Source organism: Serinus canaria, chromosome 5 (assembly GCF_022539315.1).
Source record: "Serinus canaria isolate serCan28SL12 chromosome 5, serCan2020, whole genome shotgun sequence".
Classification (NCBI taxonomy): Eukaryota; Metazoa; Chordata; class Aves; order Passeriformes; family Fringillidae; genus Serinus; species Serinus canaria.
In genome coordinates this window covers 25550516-25576885 of record NC_066319.1, presented here as the reverse complement: position 1 = coordinate 25576885, position 26370 = coordinate 25550516, and the positions used below count along the sequence as shown (strand labels likewise).

The window sequence follows — 26370 nt, the reverse complement described above, 5'->3', positions numbered from 1 at the left end:
CAGACAACTTACCTCAATGTTCCACACACAGGAAGAGTGATACAAAGCAGAGTACACCTTGCCCACTTTCTTTGGATCTTTGACATCCCACACATACAGGCTGTGGTCATTGTATACACAGGAAAGCCACTGGTTGGTGGGGTCAAAGGTCAAGGCAATCGTGTCTGGATACTTTGCATCAGCCACACCAGAGAAAAGACGGCTGCACAAAGAGAGAACAACAGCCCAGTTAACTTGTGCTTCCTAGGAGTTGGGGCAATGCTCAAACAGGAGAGCTCAGATTCTCCATCGGGTGCTGTTGAGATGAACAATGGCATCTATAGGTAGAGTAGCTGGCCAGGAAGACCTGTCTCTTGAGCAACCAAAGTCCCAAAAGAAGCCTCAAAGCCCCATGGCAAAAATCTTTCTCCTTGCCATCCAACTGTTGACCAGTCATACAGAGCAAGCCTGCAACAGCTCAGAGAGATCTGCAACAGGCTACCAACTTTAATCCATAAAAAGAGCATGCTCCCGATGGCAAAAGTCTGGGGAGAACTTCTAACCCCCACAAGCCTCCCTTGCTCTCATCCACCCTTCTCCACAGTACCTGGCCTCAGTCACACTTGCGATGTCAGTTCCCAGGAAGTGTGGCTTTGGCAGAGTAGTGACAAAGTGAAGGTTCAGAGGGTTAAAAATCCGCACGGTGCCATCAGCGCAGCCACAGAAAATGTAGTCATGATTCACAGAGATGCAGTTTGCCACAGTGGTCTGAGGAGGACACAGCACATGAGAGAGCAAATGAGAAATGTGCTCTCATGTCAAAGGTCACCAGACACACGTCAGGGAGAACAGCGAACTGACAGACAAAGGAGTCATGGTCAGAACAACGGCAGTGAAGTCGAGCCCTGGGAGTAAGAAAAAGCCTAAAAATCCATTTTTCCTTACTGAAGAACTTTCCAGCCAAGGTCCACTGCAGATCCCAAGCAGTTAGAAAAAAGTCCAGTTTCTCTGCCACCCTCTATGATGGGAGGCCAGCCAAGGTACACATTTGCTCTAGCTGAGTCCTACTCTGAACATTGCTTTTATTTCTGTGGCATTCAATGACACTGGCAGGCAAGCAGCACCTCACCCTCTACTAGCACACCAACACATTACCTGTCGGAAGGGGATAAGAAACAGAACAAAATGGATTTTCTTCCCCTCCCTTTGGGATCTGTACAAATGGCAGAGAATGGCACAAAATGAAGTGTGGTGAAAAGGGGATGAGTTCAATGCAAAAAGTTTTTTCAACTTACTGTGAAGCTGTCTGTATTCTGAGCGAGAGAGAAAGGCAGATTTTAGAAAGGAAAGGAAAGAAAATAAGAGGCATTTCACTTAAGTGAAAGCGTGGACAGACTTTCCCCCTTGATTTTAATACACAGAATCCTTGGAGGTGGGCATGTTACATTCAATTGAAAGGAAAACAAGTGTGATCAAACTCTTAACTATGGACCAGCCTGGTAGTTTAGAATAGCCAAATCAACTAGCATCTTGGGAACCTGCATTTGAGATGCACAAGGCAAGTAAGACACTGCAGAGTGGATAGAAACCAGAATCCTTCTAAAACTCCTACTTGCCCCATCCAAGACAGAAGGGACTATACAGGAGTTGCCACAAGGACATTGCTTTGCTAGTAGAGCAGTCCTTGTAATGCTGAGGCATGAGAATGACAGAGACTCAAAGATCAGTAAAATCCCTTTGCCAAGAAATAACACTATTCTTGCCCAGCCTTCCAGAGTAAATCACAGGGTTGCAGAGGCACAATTATTTTCACTGCTTGTGGTCAGCTTGTACCTCTGAGTGCCCTTATTATTTGTTCTTCCTGCTCCACTCGAGCAGAATAGGAGGATGTAAAACTCACCCTCAGCTCCACCCACTTGTCTAGCAGCCTTTTTTCATTGAATTCACAGAGCAGGCCTGAGGATGTGATACAGAAAGTGCTGTCAGCTTTTTTGCCCCTTCCACAAGCCACGTCCGCAAAGAAGTTGTTCCTCAGTTCTCCAAGCAATCCCGAGCGACCCAGCAAGGGGACTGTGGCATTGACCTATCAACAGAAAACAGTTTGCTACAAATACAGCAAGGCACTTCAGGCAGGCAGTGATTTTTTTTAGAACATCAATCCCTTAGTGCTGAAATGATTCAAAGAGAGAACTGTAAATAGCCTACAAGGAGAGGTTTTACTTGCTGTTCATGTTTACAACTGTTCATGAGCACACAGAAAAATCACCATAGGTGGATTCTGCCTCCCAGAGAATAACAAAACAGCTAAAACTGTTAAACACTTTGGCAGATCCTTCAAAATTACACTCACATGCTCTTGAGATGCTCATGCCAATGTCAAAGATCTTTCCCCACCTCTGTGCTCCAAGGACTTAAATATGACTGCAGCTCTTTTCTAGTTTATTTGTTCTTCAGTATATGTGATTACTAAAGAACAAGCATGCTGCTATGCAACTCCAGGAGTGACATCCCTACATCAGTGCAACACAAGCTTTTAGCCCTATCAGCCCATGAGACTTGAGAGCCAGGGGTGGAAAGCTATCCTTGCATCCCAGAAAAATAAACAATTTCCCACTTCCCGCAGCTCACTGGGGCAAAATCCATCCTGCTCTAAGACAGAAATGCCTGTTTACAGGTTGGCCTTGATGCACTTTCTCTCACCTTGGAGGTTTTGCTGTCATCCAGGTACCAGAACTTGATATGTCGATTTCCAGCAGTGACAAAGTAACTGCAGTCCTCCGAGAATGACACTGCTGTCACTTTACTTGAGACTTTGTTGGCTGCCACAACGATGTTTTTCTGGAAACACAGTTGTTTAGATTGCTTAATTTCACTGCTCAGAAGCAAAGGAAACTAATTTTAATTACAGACACATATCCAGTACAAGCAGTGCAGCAGCGAAAAGATGAAACCCAAACTATTCCCCATTCACGTCTGTATACAACCTCCTCAGCGTTAGCTGGGAACACTGATTTGGCAGACAGTATAATTCACATTTATATTCAATTCCTCTTCCACATTAACTATGATCAAGAACAAATCAGCAGGCACTAGTGCCTGCAGGAACTTGGTATGTGAGCCATGACAAACATGTGGGTTTCACAATCACCAGGAGCTCAGAGCAAACCCATTTCCCTTCCTAAACAGCAAATGCAGATGTAGGCCAGCCTGTTGGGGAAGATGAAACAGGAAAGCCTTACAAATATGATTGCCTGGAAAAAGATTTTGAGAATATAGAAACTATAAGCGAGATTGAAATGAAAGCAAGGTTTGACATCCCTTAGTTACCGAACAACGGGAAAACAATGGTGTGGCCGGCTGAAGGTAATCCCCTTTTGATGAAACAATACCCTCTGCAAGCAGGCAGGTCCAAGGGTCAGAGCAGACCCTGCCAGCTTGGCAGAAGGGGTCCGAAGAGTAGATTTAGGGTTAAAAATGTAGCACAGTATGGTAATGTAGTGATTCTTATAGGTTGTATGTAAATGCTATAGAATTTGTATACTCTACTAGATTGGTTAGTGAGAATCAGAATATTCAACACAGAAGATGATTTATTGTATTGTAACGGGAACTTCACTCTCTTATTCTCTTACTTTTGCTCTTGTGCTCTTGTTCTCTTGCTCTTGCTCTCATACTCTTGCTCTCTTGCTCTTACTTTTCTATGCTCTTAGCTCTTGCCTTTTAAGTTATTACCCTCTTGTCCTCTCTCTCCTCTCAGGCCTGCTCCAAGCTGCAGCTGGCAGCTCCCAGCAGGGCCCTGTACCCACGCCCTTTGCAATAAACCGCAAGTTCCACGACCTGGCTTCAGAGATCTCTCGTCTCCATCCGTCCCGACCGTGCAACCCCCAGTCTCGCCTACACCAGCCCAAGGAAGAACTCCCCCAGCCCCCAGGCAGCAATGAGGGCGTTGCACTCAAGATGAGGAACTGGTATGTTTCACAGGGAAAACTGAACTGGTTCTTCCATAAATTCTTCTTTCTCTTGAAACACGTTATACTTTATCAAAAGACTAAAAATACTCAAAGACCATCACTGTACTGGAAGAGAAAAAGCAAAATCGGTTATACTTCAAATGTGCACCTCAAAACGGCAAAGTTTGGGAAAGGAGGAAGAAGATGCAGGTACAGAAAACAGAATGGAGACTGCTCAGGCAGAATGGTCAGATGGCAGCATCACAGAGCACCATTGCTCTGTTTTCCTCCCCCTGCCTTTCCCCAGTTAGAAGTGAGATAAACAAGTCTTCTGCTTTGTCTGTTGTGGATTTGCAAGCATGCAGCAAATGGCTGACAACAGTGCACCCCTTTTCATTCTTGCTGTGTTTCCTTTACCCTTCCTTTCAGGGATTCACCTGCTCCCAGTCTTCCAGACACAATGCTCTAGCACACAAACTGTGTCACTCCAAGGGCCCCATCGGACTGTGGGGAGAACTGAAGAAACTGCTGGCAGAACTGAAGAAACAAGTTCAAGGGGAGTCTAGCCTGCTGCACCATCACCATGGAGGATCCCCCAACCCAGAATGAAGGAAAGGCAGCAATTATCATAACTTCTTTCAAGACAGTGGACAGAGAAAAGCTTAAGACTCTTGCAGACCTCAACATCTGGATCATTGCTGTGGTCTTTATTTAGGGAAGCAAGAGAATCCTACAGACAACACGGTTTTTCTTTTCCATCACAGTCAAATGACTAGGTCCACCAGGCAGGAAAAATGGGGAAATCAAAGCAGCAGCACAGACGATAGAAGGGTTGTGGTTAAAAGTGAAGGAATATGCTTCAGGAGATCTGTATTCTCAGTCTTTATTGACTTTGGTCAGGTAAAGTATCTCTAGTTTTGGTTGGTGTCTGGCCTGCAAAGTAAAGGCCAGTTAGAGCTCCCATCACAGTCTGGAGCATAAGCTTAAAGTGTGTGTTCTTCAGCAGGAAAGAGTCAGACAGTCCTTACCTCAAAAGTTCTCATGTGCACAATTATACAGTGAACAGAAAAACCCAGATAAGCAAGGGAAAGCAAAACTACTTGTACTGTTTCACACGTGCCATGCATTGTAACCCTGACCAAATCACTACTTTCATTTGTATAACTAGAAATAATCCAAAGACTGAACACTCAATTTGCAACACAGACATGCACACTTGGGTTCTCTCACTACACACAGTATTTAGCTATCTGAAAAAACAGCAAAGACAAACTTCAGCTCACATAGAAGATAACAGTGAGATCTTAAATTACAGAAAATGTGATGAAGAGAGTAACATACTAAGTGATTGTGGATTTAGAAGCTACAAGAGAAGAGGAGGCTCTGAGTACCTAAAGGAGGCCTACAGGAAACATGGGGATGGACGTTTCATCAGGAAGTGTAGTGATAGGACAAGCAGTAATGGTTTTTAACTGAAATAAGGTAGATTTAGATTAACTATTGAGAAGAAATTCTTTACTGTGAAGGTGGTGAGGCACTGGAGCAGCCTGCCCAGAGAAGCTGAGGATGCCCCATACCCAGAAATGTTCAAGACAAGACTGGATAGGGCTGTGATGGGGTTTCCACCTGGTCTAGAGGGAAGTATCCCTGCCCATGGCAGGGGAATTGGAATTAGGTAATATTTAGGGCCCCTTCCAACCCAAACCATTCTATGATTCTATGATCCTGTGAGATTTAACAGATGCATTGATTTTTTTTCTTAAATCATATCTCTTTTAGAGAGAGTTGCAGCACTTGAAGAGGTAGCAGGAGCATCTATTAATACAAAAGACTCCTAGCGCACAAAAAAGAAATGTTTATTTTCTTATCTACAAAAAACAAAAGCTTAAATGTTTACTAGAGGATTGAGGCAACTCTTTGTTTCTACCAAGAGTTGCCTCAATCCACTGACAGGCAGAGAGATTTTCATCAGCTTTCACCCATTATGAATTCCCTACATTCCTTTTCTCACCCACCAAGGATGGGATCAGAGTATCACAAACTCTGACATAAAAAAAATCAAAACAAGCCAAGAGTATCCACTACACTACAAAAGAAATCTCTGGCTGATGAGAGTTTCCTTCCTTAACCTCATAAATTAGATTTTAATAAGCCTCTAAAAAACACAATAGTCTGGCAAGGTTTCAAAGCCCAGGCTTTTCTGGCTGGACAGAAAAATGTAACACATTTCCAAGCATAAAGAATATCCCTTCATGGAAATGACTTAGACCTTCCCTAAGGGACCACAGCTTTCTCTCTTGTCCAAATTTGTCTGTGTCTATGAATGTCAAAAAACAAATAATAACTACAGAATTTTAAAAAACAGAAAGCAAGATGGAACTGAAGTAGTTTACAGTCAGACCGGCAGCTCTTTCTGATTTAGCAACACTGTGTGGTCCACCCAACCTCCTCGAAAACTTACCTTCCATGACCACACGTTGACAATCATGTCATGCTGGTAGCCCACTGACACAATGTACTTGGAGCTGGGGGAGAAGGCCACACAGGCCACACCATACTTGTGCTCCTGGAGCTCTGCCACCTGGCTTCGCTCAGCCACGTCCCACACCCGAACTGCTGGCATGTGGCCGCTCTGGAAGGGACAGGAACAGACACAGAACAGGAGGTGTAACCCAAAAATCAGTTCTGACACATTTGAGCATGTAAATGTGCAGGAGCTGGGAAAAAGATGTCTACATGGTGCACTCACAATAGGTTTAGCAGTTCCTTTGATTCTTTAAAGCCCAGGTTGAGACCAACCAGCTAAGGGGTATATGCATTTCAACAGCTGTGCAAATTAATACCACCTCCCCTGCTTTAAACCTCTTCTTATGCTACTCACAAAATGCTAGTCCCTGCTCTAGCCAGGGACGAGAACAATACTCTTGATGCACATCCCTGGTGTTTGTAATGGGAACTTACAGCCTGCTTGTGAAAAGGATTATAATATTTTGTTATCCCTAGACCCAGTGAATGAAAAGCCCTCACATCCTCTGCTCCTAACACAACATAGACATCTGAGATATCGAACCAGGTCATGCCTTACAAAAACATGACATGGCTGTTGTGGGAACTCTCACACACCATCTGAGGGAAGCCTCTGAGAGGCTAGCAGCATCATTTCTGTCACAAGGTAACACACAGATGCATTCTGCCCAAAAGAGTGTGGGTAGGGTAATGTCAGAGAAAAAGACATGGAGAGAACAGAGCCTCTGGTTTAATGTTTGCTCTCTAGAGAAACAGAAATGCCAATTCAGCATTTTCTGCCAGACAAATCTATTCTTTTGTTTAATTGTTTCTTATCAAACCAAATTAAAAACAAGGCGCACAAGACGAGCTGAAATGCTGGCTAAAATGTGCTTGATGGGCAAATCTTACTCAAGGAACTGCTCATGATTCCACACTGAAGTCTGTCAAAACAGTAGCTTGTAAGATAATATATCCATGGCAACATGGAGACTAGTACCTTTTTGATTGGTTTTAAGTCAGTCATTTAATTGTGTGGGAGAGGCAAGTCTTATCACAAGTAGAACTTGAAGCTTTAAAAGCTTAAAATTGTGCATGTTTTAATTGCCTTGTTCAAAAGCTCTTCTAAGCAACTGCTTGTGGCCTGGAAAAATGCCATGGTCAGATTTCACCGCAGTTGGTACAGTTCTCCCTCCTGCAACACAGAGCTCACGTCTCAAGGTGGCTGGCAAGATATTACAATGAGCTGAATCAGCTGCTCTTCAAAACAACTGCTATAATTAAACACATACCTACATATAAAACTATTTCCCAGTAACTTAGCATACATCCCAGGACCTTAACAAACTGAATTGGCATTTCATCTTTTAAGAAATGCTCACCAAAAGGCCGCTCTGTGTTACCCCCATGGACAAGGGCTCTACACCTCCAAGCGGAGAAATTAACAATAATAATTAAAAAGAGAAAAAAAAAAAAAAAGAGTTTTCTTATGAATTTGAAATATGTAAAAGACATTTAATACGTATGGCAGCCAAGGACTAACCTCCACGCTCTCCTTCCTGAAAAGCCAGCCATACAGAAAACTAAGGTGTTATTAGGCAGAATTAGCATAATGCAGCTACAAGGGAGCTTGAGAAAGTGAACTCAGAAAGCATTTCCCTGTGGGACAGGGGATGAACTAAGGCACGACTGCTGACACCAGCAGGGGACACTGCTACACTAAGCAATAATTCAAATCTCAGACACGAGGGAGGATACTGAAAAAATAAATGATTTTACAACAGGGCAAGAGGAGACATGTTTTGCAACAAGGGGAAAAAAAAAAAACAACAAAAAACCCCACAAAATCCCCAAAACCTCCCCCTACAACAACAAGAATAACAATAAAACCCCTACAAAGTTCAAATATAACTGGAACGGCTTTTTTTTAAAAATAATTTTAATTTACCATTTACCCCAATAAACTTTCAATCAGAAAAGTTTGTTAGCAAGTAAAGTTACCACTTCATTTTTTAGCATTTTTCTTACTCCTAATGAAAAGCATCAAGCACCAGAAATTTTTAAAGAACCTTTTAAAAATAAAAGAAGGCACCAGAATCATCAGAACTGAATACCATGAGCTGTGAAACCTCATGTTTTCACAAAAAAACCTAATCACAACACCTAATGATGGAAAATTCATGCTTACTTTTCCTGTGTCATGGTAGCCTCTATCCAAAAAAATTCACTCTTATTTGTACCCTCGGTCTGATCCATACAGGATTCAGGCCCAGGTTTGGAGCCACCTGGGAACATGACAGCTGCCATCACAGTGACCACACTGGGGACCTCTGGAGAGAACAGTCTCCACCTTGACAGCTCCAACACAGGACAGTGACACACTTCTCCTCCCTGTGGCTGAGGCTCAGGAGGAGACCTGTCTCACACATGCTCCCTCCCCCTCTCTTACAGAGGCACAGGGACTAGTGGTAAACTGCCATTAATCACACACAAGAGCAAACTAAGCCCAACCATATGAAGGTCAGCATTTCTGTGGATTTTTAACATCTAGCAATTCCAGCCTCATGACACAGCCTGTGTCTTGAACTTCTAATGCAGAACAGACACACAGTGTACTCATCCTTTTTCTCCCCCTTGGGCATGTTGGGAAAGAGGAAGCAATTGCTGCCCCCAGCCAAACAAACAATGCCAAACCACAGGCACCAGCATCTTCTGCGACTATTCCTAAAACTCCACTCCATGCACACTTTTCATTTTTTCTACAACACTGTTTCTGGCTTCAGTTACTTTCTGAAATCCTGAAGGGACAATGCTAAACTCAGGCCAATATTCTGGACCATCCAAGTACTCTTCATTGATGCTAGAGTAGAACGATACTGTGTGTTCTTTTGCTTATTTTCATTCTACCTTCAGCCCACAGATGCCACCCCAGAAGACCCATCCCCCAAACTGACATAGTTAAAAACTCCCAGCAGGAGCACCCAGTGCCACCCATAAGCCAGCAGGTCCACTGAACAGTGAGGCAACATTGGAACTCACTTCTCTGTGTGAAAACAGCCTGTTTCTTCTAAGCCACTCTGCCCTGCTTCAAAGTGCAATAATGGATAAGGTGCACCCTCTCTCCTCTCACACTTACCTCTCCTGTAACCAAATATTTTCCATCTGGAGAGAAAGCAAGTGCTGTAATTGTTTTCCTAAAACAGAGAAAATAACACTGAGAAACATTTCCAACATTGTGACTTCATTTCAACACATCATGACTGGGGAGTAGGTTGAGACAAACTGAAAAAATGCTGAAGTCACCCATAATAGCCTGACATAATGGTTTTGCTTTGCCATGGGGACTCCCTGGTGCCCAAGTTTTAAACAGCAGCTTAAAGCAGCAGAAAAGATCCAAAAGTTGAGGTTCATTGCTGCACCTTTATTCCAGGTGCAGGACCATGTCACACTGCTGGCTTCAATAATGAAGTCATCATTTTAGGTGGAGGGAGGAAAAAAAGTCAGATACCATGGAGCTGTAGTAAGATCCCTCCATGTCATGACCATTACCAGTTCCTCTTGGGATCACAATGTTTATGAGGTGGTACTTTGTCAGCAGTAGCACCTCATGTCAGAAGGAGGTGGAGGCAAAGCAGCAGGCAGCCTGTCCCCAAGGCAACTCTAACCAAGGGGATTTAGCCTGGGGCAACAACAGCTCCTGCACTTCAGTCAAGCCATAAAAGTCTTGAATTCACCTCACAGAAAGCAAGTCCAGCTTAAAGCTTTACTCACCTGGAGCTGTTTAGAATATGGTGTTGCTTATTTTTCCTAGGGTTGAACAGCACAACAACACACCTAGACAAAGGAGACACAAAAAGAGAGATTATATCACCACAAGCATAAAGATAACCAAAGAGCTATCCTTGTTGGACAAGAAAAAAAAAAAGAAAAGCAGCAAAAGTAGTCCCAAAAAGCTGTTCTATCCCCTAATCCCAGTCTGAGCTGAGGTTAACTGAAAAATAGAAAGCAAAAGAACAATCCAGAGGGAAATCATGTCTCTCCCATGTTGAGGAATTCCATTTGCTAGTACCATAAATAATTGCCTTTCCACCCTCCAGGCGTCCTGAGTCTGTTTGTTTAAGCTGGACAGAAAGATTGGCCATGAAAGCTTGTGCAAAGCCCTAATGGATTATGTCCCCTGCCATAAAAGTGACCCTATGTGCTGGGCACCAAAGCAGTGTGTCTAGTGTAAGAGTAAGAAGGTAGGGAAGAAGGAAAGAGGGGATCTTTTGGAAAAGATCTGGGGGGTATGCAGGAGAGTTAAAGGCACTAAATTTCTGTGCCTTACTTTAAGAACAGACAGGACAGAAACCACTGAGTATAGCACAAGAAGTAACTGCCCGGTTGAGAAGTGAGACATATGATGCCAAAAAACTATTGACCTAAGAAGTCTATCTGCATAAACAGCTTGCTCAGGGGCCTTGCAGATATCCCTCAGTAAGATGAACTGCTAAAGCAAGCAATACTAAGCTCCTGGTAAGCAATATAATCACCTCCACTGTGAGCAAAACACCTTTATTGCTGACATGGGGGGGAAGGAAGGAGAAGACAACCCATCTCCCACTTTTCTTGCCCACATCACATTGCCTCCGTGTCTTAGCCCACAACTAAACCTACAGCTGTCACATGTACTGCAGCCTTCCCCACTCTCCACAAACATCCTATATACCATTTTTAAATCTTCATGTAACAGCATTTGTATTGCAGCAGAGCACAGTAACAACCAGTAACAGAAAATGCTGTTATGGGAATAAAAAGATAGAGTAACAATTGCTCTGATGACCTTGTGCCGCATTTTTCACTTCACCTCTAAAACAGAAACTGTGGGTTTTGCCTCTCCCTCTACAAAAACACACTGCTGGAGTTTGGAGAGTCCCAGCTCCTCCTTCACTGCAGTGTTGGAGGAGCACTGCAGGATGTCCCTGCTCCGCTGCCAGCAGCCTTTGCTGCACTGAGGATTTCACTCACATCACCATTGTGCTGGGGCTTGATTGTAACACAAGCCAGGCTACAGGCGTCAAACACTGGGAGAAACATGCAGGACACACAGGAGAAGTAGAGGAGTTGGCCTTGAGTGAGGAAGTAGAGGAGCTGGCCTGAAACAGCCAATCAGAAGGGCAAAAAGCTGAGGTATCACAGAAATCCACTGCAGAACCTCACCAACAGACCTCAGCAACATTTCAAGACAGGCGGCGCACACTCACACACAGGACAAAGCGCACCTTGGCACCATGGCGCCTGGAACAAGAGCTGCATCCTTCCAGGCCCTGCTCCACATCCCCAGCAGCAGGCAGGGCCGGGAGTGCTACAGGCATAGCTCAGGGTAGACAGGGCCCTGCAATGCCTCTGGCATCTCCTCATGTAGCCCTGGCAGCTTTGGTCTGACCAGGCTGCACTGCCACAAGGAGTGTCAGTTTTGAAAAGAGGGCAGAAAAGAGGAGTGACACACTAATACCTTAAGCTGAGAGTCCTTGGCTGGACCTTCCACACTCCATTAATATTGCTAGCTCAAAGCCAGCATCCAAAGCACCAAGGATGCACAGGATATGCCTCCCCTCCTTTAGACTACTGTACTCTCCAGCTATGCCATTTCACACACCCTTTATCCACTCATACCTTACCCCAAAGGCCAAGGTAATAAAGGCACCAAACCTTCTTGACAGTTAAAGGGCAGATAGCCACGGTTGGGGATGTAACCTTGTGGAAGAGCAGAGAAAGCATAGATGAGCAGTTTGTTCAGATCAGAATTGGTCTTTTTTACCCTGGGGAACCAAACTGGAGAGCTTCAAGTCAAAGCCATGCCACGTATTTCTGAGGGATTAGTGCAAAGAAGCAGGTGGTTTGTGTTCCATTAACAAGTCAGGGAAGGTTAAGCCTTGCAAATCACAAGATATGAAATAGGAAGTTAGCAGATGTGAAAATCTATCTAATCCCAAGCTTCCAGCTAATCAGAAAAGCAAATCAAAAACCCCATTATGGTTGGATGGGGTTAATGGACCAAAATCCAGCAGAGTTAAAATAAGGATTAATTGTGCTTAAAATGAGCTTCAGAAAACCAGAAAGAATAAAGGGCAGACATGAAATCTTCACAAAGACTTTCTTATGCATCTCTTAAAGTCAAGTTTCTGTTTTATTGTAAGGAACTCAGCAGAGAAACAGGACTTCAGAGAAGTGAACACAGTTTAAAAAACAGAGGAAAGATACAAAATATAAACCACTGTCTTCAAACCAGGCAAGCAAACAAACCACTTCCTAGAATAGCGTAGTGGGCCACAAAGGTCCAGGGCTTTGCCATTATTAACTTACAGGGCTGAACTTTTGGACACTTACAATAATGAATTTTAGCACAGCGGCACCCCAGAACAGCCTGTGTGCCAGCAGGCTTCCTCCTCACTCTCCAGACCTTGGCCAAATCCAGAGTCTACAGGGGAGGTAAGAGACACCACCCAGCTCAAACACCAGGGCAAATCAACAGACCATTTCAAGAGCCACACAGATCCTAATGCCAGAGCAGCTATCACAAATGTGGATATTTTAACTTTGTCTTAAGACAACTCTATGCTGGATTCACAGAGTTTGACCCATAATTAATTAACACTAACTGAGGAGCAGGGGCATAAATCACAGTATCGCCTTATAGGTGAGCAAGCACTAATTCATATCACAACATATTAATTCTAAATCATAAGCTCATCAAAAGAAGATATTTTGATTTGTCAGTTAATAATTAACATAACTTGGTAGTTAGTTATGACCTTCTTGCCAACAAAGCCATTTAGCCAGGATTAATTAGTCTTCTGAACTTGTTTTCTTAAATTAACTGCTACCCAACAAAAGCCACCCTACTGCAATGCTCTCCCATGCAGATTTTCCACCACTCCTCTCCTCTCTGCCACACTCAAGGGCAATGAAGACTTCAGCCAACTCCAAGGATGCCCTATTAAGCAAGATGGCAAACCTCAAACCATCATCATACAGTGGGGCACAGATCCTGTTCTGGGAGTCAGGAGCATCCAAGTTTGTAAACTAGCTCCCTCTCAAAATGCTTGGGAAGGTTTCTAGTCCGTTCCATCCAAAGAGCACATTTCCGCAACAGGCAAAAACTATTTCTAGTTCTTTAATCTCTTCAGAGTGTTAGAAAACAGCCTCAAGTTGCATCAGAAAGGTTTAGATTGGATATTAGGAAATATTTTTTCACAGAAAAGCTTGTCAAGCACTGGAGCAGGCTGCCCAAAGAAGTAGTTTAATTGCCATCCCCAGAGGTATTTAAAAGATGTGGAGATGTGGCACACAGGGGCATGACTTAGTGGTGGCTTGGCAGCGTTAGGTTAATGGTTGATGATCTGAGGTTCTTTTACAACCTAAGCAGCTCAATGACACAGGGTGGCCTTCACTGCCTGCTCAGACACTCACAGCTCAGCTCAGTCCAGCAGAACCTGCAGCAGCTTCCTAAATAGAGTATTTCAGAGCTCATTAATACTCTGGGCATGCTCCATTTTAGCAAAGGAAATCAGTCTAGCAAAATAAACTGAATGGAGACACTGAATGACCAGGTTTCTGACCCACCTACTCCACACTCCCTCCTATCCAGTAAGGCTATCAAGCCCTCCAGAGAGTCAAAATATCTACTCCTTTCCATTTATGCTTGCTTTAATCTTACAGTAGTTAAAATAATAAATATAAATACCATGGAAAATTAGTTGCATCAAAGACCATACACCCATATAACCATCCTCCACCTTTGTCTGCTTCTTTATAAGGTTGCATTCAGCATTTTACAGCCAGAGGGATAGGAAAGGATGAATGGTAAGAGCACTGATCTTTTTATTCAGCTTCCAACTGTACACGTAGACAAAGCAAAGTACTTCAAACACAAAGTTCCACAATGGTCACATCACCTGTTCCACACACTCCACCCCTTTCCCAAACTGACGCTTTCAAAACAAATTCAAATGCTCAAGACACCTTTGTCTGCAGAGAGATTTTTGAATGCTGGTGCCAACATGCAAATTAAGGCTAGCTCCAGAAACACCTCATGAGACCTACAGAGCCTGGCACACATCAGCTGTTGAGAACATCAACATTGTTAGCACTCTTGTTTCAGCACAAACCCTATCTCCTCTGCAGCTGCAGACAAGGCTTGATGATCACAGCACCTTTTTAATCCACAAGTATATTCTGACTTCCAAGACATTTATAGAAACTGTTCATGCTGTATGGATTACTGCTGTACAAACCATACATCAGCCAGCTCAGATCAAGTGTCCTGTTTGTATGCTGGTTCCTGCAGAGGCTGTTGGCAATGGCACACATATTGAAAGGCGTTATTTCTAGGGCTATGGTGCTGTCTCACAACCCTTAAGCACACCTTCCTGATGCAAGCAGCTTTTATAAACAGCTCAGCTGGGCAATCCTTCCCAGTATGCCTCTTTCTTGTGGGACATCCAGGTAACACAAGGGAAAGACAGAATTAGCTCTCACAGCAGCGTCAAAGGTTTTTACTGACAACAGGAGCGTTATCCACCAGGGAACTCATTTGTATCAGCCAACAAGACAAGCTCCTTGGAAAGCTTTCCAAACCTCCACGGAGGTTATATCTTCACAACTGTGCATCATGTATGCAGATGAAAAACAGGGAGGGAGGGGGGAGAGGGAGAGGAAAGGAGGGGGTAAGGCATGGAATGTCACAGTAGTTTCCACAGGCTCCAGCAAAAGCAAAAAGACCCACAAAATATAAAAAATGAGCAAATTTCTTGGGCTAAATATCATATAAGGAGTGGAGAGGAATCAGACATCAGTATCACATTTACACAAAATATCTGACTCACTAATTCAGTGGCAGTGGGTCACTCCACCTTTACTTCTGACTTTTCTTCTACTGGTTTCACTTCTGTACTTACCAAATTATAGTTTCTGGGTATTTTACTCTTCTCATCATCCTCCTGTTTCTCACAACATCCCTCTATTATCAGCTGCCTTACCTCAACCATCTCCTTCCTCAGCAAACTGACAAAAATCAAATTTCTGCAGAAGTGTGTTTTCCCTTTTCCTTCCTCTACAGGTTCCCTTCACAAGGGGTTTGGGAAAATTAAGAGGCTGCAGTAGCATTCCTTTCCAACCAACCAACTCAGCGTTGCCCTGTCTCATGGACACATGGCTGTAGACAAAGCTCATGTGTCAAGTCCTCCTCTCCCAAATGCATGGAGCCTATGCTATGAAGAGGATGCTGTACATAGGAAAGAAAACTCCATTAAGACATGAAAACACACATTAGCTTTCTCTTTTTCTCCCCCACAATATACTCCTTTCAAGCCACTGCAAGAATAAATGAAAAGAGCAAACAGTCCCATCCCTTCAAATGGGTTCATTTCACAGTTTCTGGCTCATACCTTGCTCTCTTCCCCTCACCCAAAGCTATTCAAATGAGAGTGCAACAGCTTCCTATGCACTAAATGCATGGGGAAAAAAAAGACTTTGATAAGAACAAAATCTTTTTTAGACTGCATTGGTTGCCATGGCAAGCTTGATCAGAGCAAAGCAGTGTCTACAGAAGCTGGTGTTAATTTTCTGTGTGGCAATTCTTCCTGCCAAAAAGTTTCTTTAATTCATAGCCAGTACTGGGAGTGGGTTAACAGTGATGAGAGAGGATGTGCACACTGACTATGTAACTGAATAGGCATTTTCAAGCAAAATGTATTAATTACATGCATGCTGAGAAGAAAGATCTATCTGTTGAGAGGTTAAGAGCTGGGTGTCACTGCCCGAGCAGAAAAGCCTCCAGAGCTGCCTGTACCAATCTGTGATAGAGAGAATTAAAAAGGTGGAAGCCTGAGAGGTGCAGCTAAATTCATGCTTCAGAAACCAACACAGGCTAATGAAAGGCCAAAAATACTGAACAAGAAAACCACTGTGAAAAAGAAAGTCAGTGATATATTTAGTGTCACTAAACTAATAGGGTAGAAATTTCTGATTGCCAGCCAGGGACACACTTGCTCTATTTAAAAGGCTGCATGGCACCCCAAATCTGCAGGAGTGGAAGCTCAAACACATCACACAATTGGCTCTACTCTGAAAAACCACAGGAAGAACTGTGACAAACTGAAGTCCAATTTCTTGACTCCAATAGCCCAGTCCTAGGGAAGAACAGGGAATATTTTAAGATACTTGTCCAGACTCTTTTCTCAGCCTCCAGAAATTTGACTTTCAGAGATATCTTAAAACAGTGTGCACCTGCAATAAGAGGAGAGAGTGCAGCAGAGGAAACTGCAGCAGAGCTGAGCTGTCAAGAATTTATAGGGATAATCCACAAACAGACAAGGGCAGTCTCTGTTCTCACCACCATTTAAGCCTACTGAATTCACCTTGTCCATTACACTGAGCCTCAAAGCTGAGAGCCCTACAAAATCTCCACCAATATCCACATGATTTGATGACATCCAGAAAAGCAGGCATCTTTCTCTCCCTGTCATCTGGCAGGGATGCTACCATCCTCATGATCTTCTGCTGCCAGTGTGGTTTGTGCCTGTCTACCTGAACAGGCCCTGCTGCAAATGATGGGACAGGGCTGGGTGCCCAGGAAACTTCTCCTCAGTTTCTGCCCTGCACAGGGAGGGCCAACATCAACTCCTGCCATGCACAGCCGACAGCTTCCACTGCTGCTCTCAGCAGCCCCTTTACACCTGCCAGACTACATCTTTAAATCAACCAGCTGTGCCTCTAACCTCAAGCTGCAGGTGGCAGAGAACAGATGTAGAGATCTGAAATGGCACCCAAAACACTTTAAAAATACTTTAGAAAAGCTCAACACATGAGCACAGTTAAAAAGATCCAATAATGAGCAGAGATTGTGACTCTAACATCAATCAGCCCAGACCTCTCTTTCTGCATACACAAGGCACCACTGAAGTTTCAGCTTTACCAGGACCACAGATGAGAAACTGCAGAAGTTTTCCTTCCTGTCTCCTCCTAGAGTAAAGGTGCTGCCCATCCTCATGGGCCGGCTACAGGGATTTCTAGCAGGTCCAGCTGATTTCACTGCAACATATCCTCACCTCCCTGCAACTATTGCATGTGGAAAATCCTTAACCAACCATTGGAGGTTTTATGCTATTTCAAGGTCTATTTTTAAGGAGGCAGAGCAGAAGAAGAGGAGGAGGATTTTTAAAATTAGCAACCCTTCTGACACTGGGTAAATACAAGGCAGGGTGATGAGCCAGGAAAACACTTCACACAAAATGGATGCAGAGAGGAAACACAGCCTGGGTCCCATCTCCCACTGGACAAGTTGTACATAACTCCAGAGGAGCCACACTGGAGCCAGAGACATGGCAGTAGTGCCCTCAGGAGAGTGATGGCTTTTTACAGAGCTGCACAATAAGGAGGCACCTTTCCTGCGAGGCAAAGAGCTAAGCCAGACATAAATTGTGAAACACTTGGGCAAGAAGTGTATGTAGGGAAAGCAGAGAGGAAAAAAGGCCTCAGAGGAAAACCATGAAATTTAAACCAGCTTACTAACTGGGAATCATTACAGTTGCGAGGAAGATGAAAATGTTTCCAGTTAATTGTTATGGCTCACGGCTACCTAGTCACCAGTGATTCAGCAGGAACTTCACCTTCAAATCACCATTCCCTTTAACAAGTCAAAGTCAGGAGAGGAAAAAAAAATCCTCATGAATGAGAAACCAGGAATAAAACCCTGTCCTGGCAGAACCAGGGGCAGACCATCTCTGTTGCATTGCAGAATATTCCACCAGTCCTCCAGCCTGGAGCAAAGGTAGGTAGAAAAATGAAGCCACGCAAAGCAGCAGCTGTACTTACATAGATTGAAATGTCTGTCAGTCTGCACATCTGACAAGCTTCAGAAGAGACAGGGCACTGATGACAAATGCCTGTACAGACACACACATATATTTGTAGGTATATATACAGACACACACATACATATGCTGATGGCTGACTATAACATTTACACGCACATAGAGAGTGCACATTTCTCTCTCCCTTTCTCCAAAACCAGTCACTTGCCTAGGGGCAGGGAAACAATGCCAGCAATACACCTACACGAAGTATCAAATCAACTGGGCTAGGAGTTGCAGAGCTGCATTTTATTTCAGCACTCTTGGCAAACACCCACACAACACTGCAGATGAGCAGCAGCCCCAGGGGTTAGAGCAATGGGCAACTGATGATAGGTAGACTGGAGGAACAAAAGGATCACTGAGATAGTTAATGACCAGAAAATGTGCTGATCAGACAGACAAGAAAGACTGAGAAGCACTAGGAAATGGAGCCTTGAGCGGCACCTGGCTGGTTCCAAGTGTGACCAAGAGAGATGAAAGAAACAGCCAGAACATGGCTAAAAACCCGAAGAGCTTCACATGCAAGACAGAGAATGCAACTTTTTCCAGGATGAACATTACAGAATCACAGCATACTATGTTAATTCTTGAGAAGAGACCTGTTTTCATATGCTGAGATCTCCCTAAGTTACAGCTGTCCCAGGAACATCAACAAGGAGAAAAGTACAACTATCTGTCCTGACAGACCAGCCAAGACACCTGCTTTGGGGATCTCTTGCTCCCCATTTGTGCTCCACCCATCCACTTGCTCTCAAAATCCAGTCCCTCTTCAATCAGTATCTGGCTGACAGCCCCAGATTTGCCATTTTCAGCAACAGGCCACAAACTTTTTACTGAGTCTCAAAGGCTTTGGGCTGCCTGGGTTTGCACGCTCTGAACTTTTCTTGACCTGCTTGTAGCTCTGTTTTACTTGGTTCAGCTGTGACAGCAATTTCTGTAACTGACCAGGTGTCTATAGATGATTTGTTTTACTTCTGTTTATCTTCTGTGGAGTACAACCATAGTTTTATATAAACAACGTTGACCAACAGCTATTTTATGTAGCCTGAGATATTTACAACTAATGACTGCATAGTGGAGAAAAATGCAGGCATGGTATGAGAGCAGAGGCCTTGAGAAGATGAGAAGCAGGATGCAGTGCAGAGGAGTACAGGAATGGGATGATAAGAGAGGAGGCACGTGCTTGCCATTGGAGACCAAACCTCTGCAAACAATTCACACGCTGTCTGTTAAAAACCATACAGACCTGGAGCTGAAAAAAAAACAGCTTTTAGGGATTGCAAATAAAACAAAGAAAAATTATCCAACATGCATTAAAGACACCATATATAGTGAATTCTGGAAGTACTGTGGATTTGTACAGGTGCAAAATTTGCAAGTGTATTAGCAAACATATTAAAAATTACCCAGATGAATCCTGGAGTAAGAAAGAATCCAGTAAAACCCACATCATACTCTTCCCAGAGAAGGGCTACAAAGATTTACCCTCAACAACTGACTAAGATCCAGAGGAGAAGCATAAGGGTGAGCATAACACCAGAAAAACCAAAAAAACAGAGAAATGTATTACAGTTTTAATTGCACAATCACAATTACTGAGATATTTTAATATAGGATTACCCTAGTGAATTATTAGTCCTTCTTTTTCCTGTCATAATTAGTGGTAAAGTAAATTGATTCATGAATTAGAGTGTTATGAATTTAGTTATACCAGCAATAAATTCCTGCCTTTTTTTATTTATGCATATACACAGCCCATATATAAGAGGTGCTTCCTCTTTGCCCATGAAAAACAAAGCCCAAGCAAATGCCTCAGAGAAAAGACACACATGCCAGGGAAGAGAAAGCAATGAAACACAAGTTCAAGAAAAAAAATCTAAAAAATTTTAAAAACAGACAAAGAGCAGTTTAGAGGGAAAGGCAAGAAAAAGATAAAAAGAAGCAAAGTTTACAATAAAATTACTGCAGAATAATCAAATCTGCCACCACGTGCTGAGGAAATTCAGCTTTCGAGCCCAATGGTATAAAAAGAGAAGATGGGAGCTCTCTGAAGGTATCCTCCTGGCATCAAGCAGCTCCTTGCAGAGATTTGCAGACCCAGCTGGGATTACACAGAGAAATCTGGCTCTACACTTCAGGTTTGCACCAACTTCCCTGCAAGAGCAGTTGACACCATGCCATGAAGCCTTAAAAGCTGAATATGTGTCTTCCTTTAAAACCAAGTCCCAAAGGAAAAATATATAATGCTTTTAAGCAATTGCCTAACACCTCTGTTTCCAGCAGCATGCACAGCCAGAGTATTCCCTCATCGTGCCTGAGTGACTGAAGAGCAGGGAGAAAGATCCATACATCAAACTAATCATCTGGGGCAGACCAACATGACAGCTCATGGCTGATGCCTCAGGGCTTTAACTGTTTTACCATGACTACAAAGTGTATTGATATTAAAATGGCATCATTCAAAGGAACAAAACAAAAAAAGCAATGAAATTTAACCTTGTCTGCCAGCCCCCTCTCCACCACCATCTGCCTGGATGGTCACACCTGGGGTAAGGTACTGGCAGAGCCCTCCAGGGTCCATTGACCCATTATTGATCTTTCTTGCATTCCAGAGCAGGCAGTAAAAGCCCCCACTGCGGCAAAGAAACTGGAGCAGCTTTTCCCCTTGAATGCTTCAGTAAGCATAATGCAGGCCATATCTCTGCAAGAGCATCAAACAAAAAAAAAAAAAAAAAAAAAAAAAAAAAACCCTCCCAAAAAAAAAAACCAACCAACCAAAAACCCACTACAACAAACAAAACCACAGAACAAACACACATAGGGAGAAAAAATGCTTCTTTGAAAGCATGAAGTTAAAGAATCACTTGCTCAAATAGCCAGTTGTTTTCCACTTCTCTAGGCACGGGCAAAGCTCACAGTTGCTTTGGGCAGCAGGCTGCCAGATCCACAAAAAGGCCCTAAAGCCTCCTGCCAGCCTTGCCTACTCAGCACCCTACAAGGTCAGGCTGGCAGATGCTGAAAGAAGGGGCGGGGGGGGGGGGGCTGCTTCTCCCCACAACTGTCCACACCACAATGCACAGGAAGCTTGCTGCAGCTCCCAGGCCCAAACTTCCACAGCTCATGCCAGTTCCCTCTCCCAGCTTTGCCACTTCTCACAGAAGGAACAGCTCAGACATTGCCAGATTGGCAAAGTTAAATTCTGCCCATGTTATCTTTTTAGAAGCCTTGTGACAGCTCTGCCTTGAACAAAAGATGAACATTTACTTCTGCTTTATCTCTATCTCAGCATAATACATGGCATTTTAAATGCACTGCAATTTTTCTTCAGAGTAGTTAATAAGCATCAGTTGATTGGAGATCTGAAAAGACAGCTTTCCTGGAAGGAGAAGCAATCATGATAAAACTCAGTTTTGCTTTCTTGTATATCTACATCTCCTGTCACAGAGAAATGTTGTCAGGTAGAATCCAAAACTAAGAGTACTTCCTAAAAAGTATTAGGTCAGCATTGCAAAAGCATAACAACTGACTCCAAAGGCAAGAAATTGGGTGCTATCAGCTCTGTCAGTCCTTGGCTGCCAGCTGAAAGAACCACGTTCAGGTGCACAATGGGCCAACGTGTGCATGCGTTGCAGGGCACATCTTCCAGTGCAGCAGGGAGGGGGCCAAGTCCTACATCTGGTTCCTAAGCAATAGTCAGGGCATGCTTACAATAAACAAAATACACCATTTTCTTGGCACTTCTTAGCTATCCTAACAGGATGCTCTTTCACCTTTAACTCATTGCCTTCTGACACTGAGTGAAACCCAAGACTATCTACAGTGCCAGGTCTTCCAGAAAGAGGAAAAGGAGTGATTCCTTATTGTTCACACCTGGTGATGGGATGTGTCCTTTGGACTGCATGTACTTCTTTTAGCTTAAACTCTGTGATTTGTGTCAAGGTTGCCAGGAGACAGTGCCTGTTTTGGGATTCTTAGAAAGGGTGGAGCTCAGCTGAGGCGGCTGGTATCTCATTTTCATCCCAGACTTTGCTATTCAGTCCCCACTCCCCCCCCCCTTGCTCTTATGCAAGCTCAGGACTTGGCTCACAGGCCAGTGGTGTTGCTGCACCAAGGCACTGGTTGCTAGGAGGTGTAACTGGAGAGATGCAGAGCAGGTAGAGCAGTGAGCAGGCTGCTACCTGCAGGTACACAGGCTTTTGGGCACTTGTGCTCCCTGCCGTCCCCCTCCTTTCTCAGCTAATGGGCAAACCCCAGCAGGTTGCAGAGCCTCAAGCTGAGAAAAGGCCTACATGTTCCAAAATAGCTGAGGTACTGAGAGCTTTGCAACACTCCTCTTCCCTATTTCACTAGCATGCAATAGCTTTCCAAACCTGTCAAAGCTTCCCACTTGCAGAGCTCTACCTGAGTGATTAGCTCTGTTATCAAATAAAGCAGTCATGCTTATTCTCTTGCTTCCATTTCTTTGCACATAAACTGCAAGTTTATGACCCTTACCACAGGACTGCTTCCCCAGCCTCCTCCTCTCCCCTTTTTGTTTTCCTTTTCAATAGCAACTTACCTTTAATTCACATGCTGGTTAATGAGATCAAAGCACAAAGTAACAAGCCAACCATCTACATGGGATAATTACCAGCTTGCCTCCCAATTTAAAAATCCAATTGACACACTCTAGGATTGAGGACAGTCAGGGTTTCTCTTAAGGCAGGTTAAAATCAGAAATGACCAATGCAATCATTAAAACAAAAACTGCTGTAGATATTGTGACAGGCATGATGGCACTTTCCTTTTGAGGGAAGTGCAATATTTGCCCTGGAACTAGGATGGCAGAAGTAAGAAGCATGTACTATGTAGTTTTCCTGAATATGGTTTGTCAGGCAATCCAAACAGCAATAAACTTGCAGGACTCCTCCAAAAAGCCCTACCTTTCCCTGCTCACATCCTTGGGAATCCAGCACAGGGAAATTTCAAGGGCAGTTAAGTGCTTTTGTTGTGACAAGAATTTTCATTGCAGCCTTGCAAAGATAACAACATTCCCATTTCCCCGCTCTCACTTTCTTCATCACTAACATTTTTGGCAACAGCAAGAATCCACATTAACATTAATGTTCTTGAGGCCTCAGTTAACACTTTTGGCCCCTTAGGAAACATTGCACAGGCAGTGCCTGCACCTGCCGCACCATTTGGGTGGAACAGTGTGGGACAGAGGCCACCTAACTAACTACTTCCCCAACCCACAGTACCCAACTTCATTTACAGCTCACTCACACCTGTGCAGCACCACATACACAACAAAACCTCTCTCCAAGATGTTCCATCACTGGTGGGAAGAGCACATGCACACTGCCTACACAGACAGTGCAAGCAAGGAGCCTTCTTTGGTCCATGGTAAGAGTCCTGCAATTCATTCTTACACTAAAAACCATCCCCAACTTCACCATCAGCTAAGCTCAAAAGTTTCTTATACTTAACACAATCGCATGTCATGCTGTGGTACTGAAGGGTCAGAGCCCAAAGGCAATTAGTAATCAAAAAATTTGTATGTAAAAGTATTCTGATGTCAAAAAAAAAAAAAAAAAGGAAAATGTAAAACATACCATTGAAGGGATGCTTACACAAACTCCACCCCATTTCCTACCACAAACCACTCTGAGAGCATTTCTTTCCACCACTGCCCCATTTTGTATCCTCTCTCTAAGAACCAGGCTTGCTCAGCACTTAGAACAGATGAAAACAAGGACACAGAAGGAGTGGAGCCAGTAGCATCTGGTGGGTTTTGCCATAATCACATCCTTAACTTTGTGTGCGTGCAGGTACCACAGCACCAGCTGAGCACCACCAGCCCATTTGTGGAACCAGCTGTGGGACTTTGAGCCGGAGCATTGCACTGCAGAGGCTCTGAAAGGCAGCACAACGTGTCTCTGCGGGCTTTACCACCTTGAGGGAAGGTTAGTGTGTGGTCTTGGGAGAAGAGTGTCCAAACTAGCACAGAGAAGGATTGGCGTACAACACAGCATCTTACCCATTATCCCTTTTTTTCCCTTTTTTAATATAGTCATTATTTATTACCCAACTCCTATTATCTATAAGGGAGAAAATAGAAAATTGTTACTTTTCTTTTTAGGAAATAGTGCAAGCTGAGATAAACAAAGTGATTTTTCTCTACCATCTAGTCCCATGACCATAAATATAAAGAAAAGAAGTCTGTTCCCCCTGTCCTACAATACACTGGCTCATCCCTATCGCTGGCTTTTTTCAGAAAAGTCATCCTGTCCTTTGGACAAACCCTCAGTATCATTCCAAATATAGTGCTCCATAAAGAATACAGAACAACACACTTCTAGTGAGACCCCACCTGATGTACTGCATCCAGGTGTGGAATCCTCAGGACAGGAAAGACATGGACCTGTTAGAGCAGGTCCAGAGGAAAACTACAAAAATGACCAGAGGACTGGAACACCTCTCATGTGAGGACAGGCTGAGAGCTGAGCCTAGAGACAAAAAGGCTCCAAGAAACCGTACTGTGGCTTTTCAATACTTAATGGTGACTTACAAGAAAGATGGGGAGCCTGTTGTAGTAGGAAATGGGGGAAATGGCTTTAAGCTAAAAGAGAATAGATCCAAATTAGAAACATTTTTACCAAAAAAAGTAATATGGTGAAACACTGAAACAGGTTGTCCAGAGGGGTGATAGATAAGCAAGATGTCCCTGAAGATGAAGATGTCGTCCCTATTCACTGCAGGGTGGGTTGGACTAAATGGCCTCTAAAGGTCCCTTTCCAACCCAAATTCTATCATTCTAAGACTTTCCTGGACCCAACCCTGCATATTTGAAGGTGAGAATGGGACGGAAAAATAGAGTTACAAGCTCACCTCTGAACTGAACTCAGTTTTCTGTTCAACTCAAAGCAGGGTTCCCACATCCTAAAGAGATCCTCAGGCTACTCTTTCTGGGGAAAGGCATTTGCTTCCTCTCATATATTACCTTACTCTACAGATTTCCTGTGAAAAAATTTGTGAAACACGTCCCAAAATGTTTCATTTCAGTTGGACCATTCCCTTGAAAAATTCTCAATTAAATCTAGATATCAAAAACCATCTGGCAGTCTAAACAAGTCAAGGCTCCCTGTTGTGCTTTTAGGGGTCTGGTTGGGGGTTGGTTGAGGTTTCCTGGCTTGCATTGTTTTGTTTTTATAAATAGCAGCAAACTTTTACCAATGGCCACCAGACTTCAGCTTTGATTCACCCTGAGTGCAGAGTGGGTACTGCCTGTCACAGGTCCTGGCACTGGAAGGGTTGCAAGAGGGGACACAGACTGTGCTCCTTCTGGGCCAGGAGGTTCTGTAGCCAGACAGGGAGGGAGCAGTGTGCTCCTACATTGAGCTCAGCTGCAAAGTCCAGCCTTTTCCAGCTGCCTGAAAGAAAGGAGGAATTACAAAAGCATGGATGAGCACAGGTTGATCCCAGATAGCGTGGGGTACACAAAGAAATTTTTGGAAGACAGGGCTCATACTACATGGCTTCTCTTGAAAGACAGGGAATAAACAGATACACTGGTACCTGGAGGCTTGAAGGAGGATGCCATATCAGACCTATTGCCAGATCCTCAAATAGTAACTGCAGGACAAAGCATCACATTACATCTCTATCTGTCCCAAGCTGTAGCAGCTGGCTACAAAGCAGCGACCCACCCCTTGTAACCTGAAGGGTGGATTAGCATGTGGCACTCAGGACAAGAACCCAGGAGCTCTGTGCACAGGGGAACAGCACTCTGTGCAGAGCACAACAGCAGCTTGTCTCAAAGGGACCTGGCAACACCAAACATCAGCACTGCCCTGACTCATCTTTCAAGACCAAGAGTGACACAACATAAAAGTCACACAAGGTCTGAAGCCAAGCATTCCACAAGATTCCCACTGTCCACCACAAGAGCTACTCCACAGATGGCAAAGATGGCATTAACCAACTCCCCATCCAGCAGCTGAGTTCTCAGACTCGGGGGCTCAGCTCCCAACACATTCCCTTCAGCTGTCTGACAGCAC

At 43.9% G+C, this 26370-nt stretch overlaps 1 protein-coding gene across 4 annotated transcripts in view; it reads right to left on the bottom strand.

Annotated features, from left to right (window-relative positions):
- Nucleotides 1–26370, bottom strand: part of MAPKBP1 (mitogen-activated protein kinase binding protein 1) — a 529170-nt gene that overhangs the window by 465472 nt on the left and 37328 nt on the right. For all 4 annotated transcript variants that reach the window (XM_030239799.2, XM_050975227.1, XM_050975226.1 and 1 more), the window contains exons 4-10: nt 10206–10268; nt 9571–9628; nt 6391–6561; nt 2680–2817; nt 1880–2062; nt 587–747; nt 13–202 (exon numbers count right to left, since the gene is read on the bottom strand). In XM_030239799.2, coding sequence (XP_030095659.2) covers nt 13–202; nt 587–747; nt 1880–2062; nt 2680–2817; nt 6391–6561; nt 9571–9628; nt 10206–10268 — 964 coding nt within the window. The remainder of the gene's footprint in view (nt 1–12; nt 203–586; nt 748–1879; nt 2063–2679; nt 2818–6390; nt 6562–9570; nt 9629–10205; nt 10269–26370) is intronic.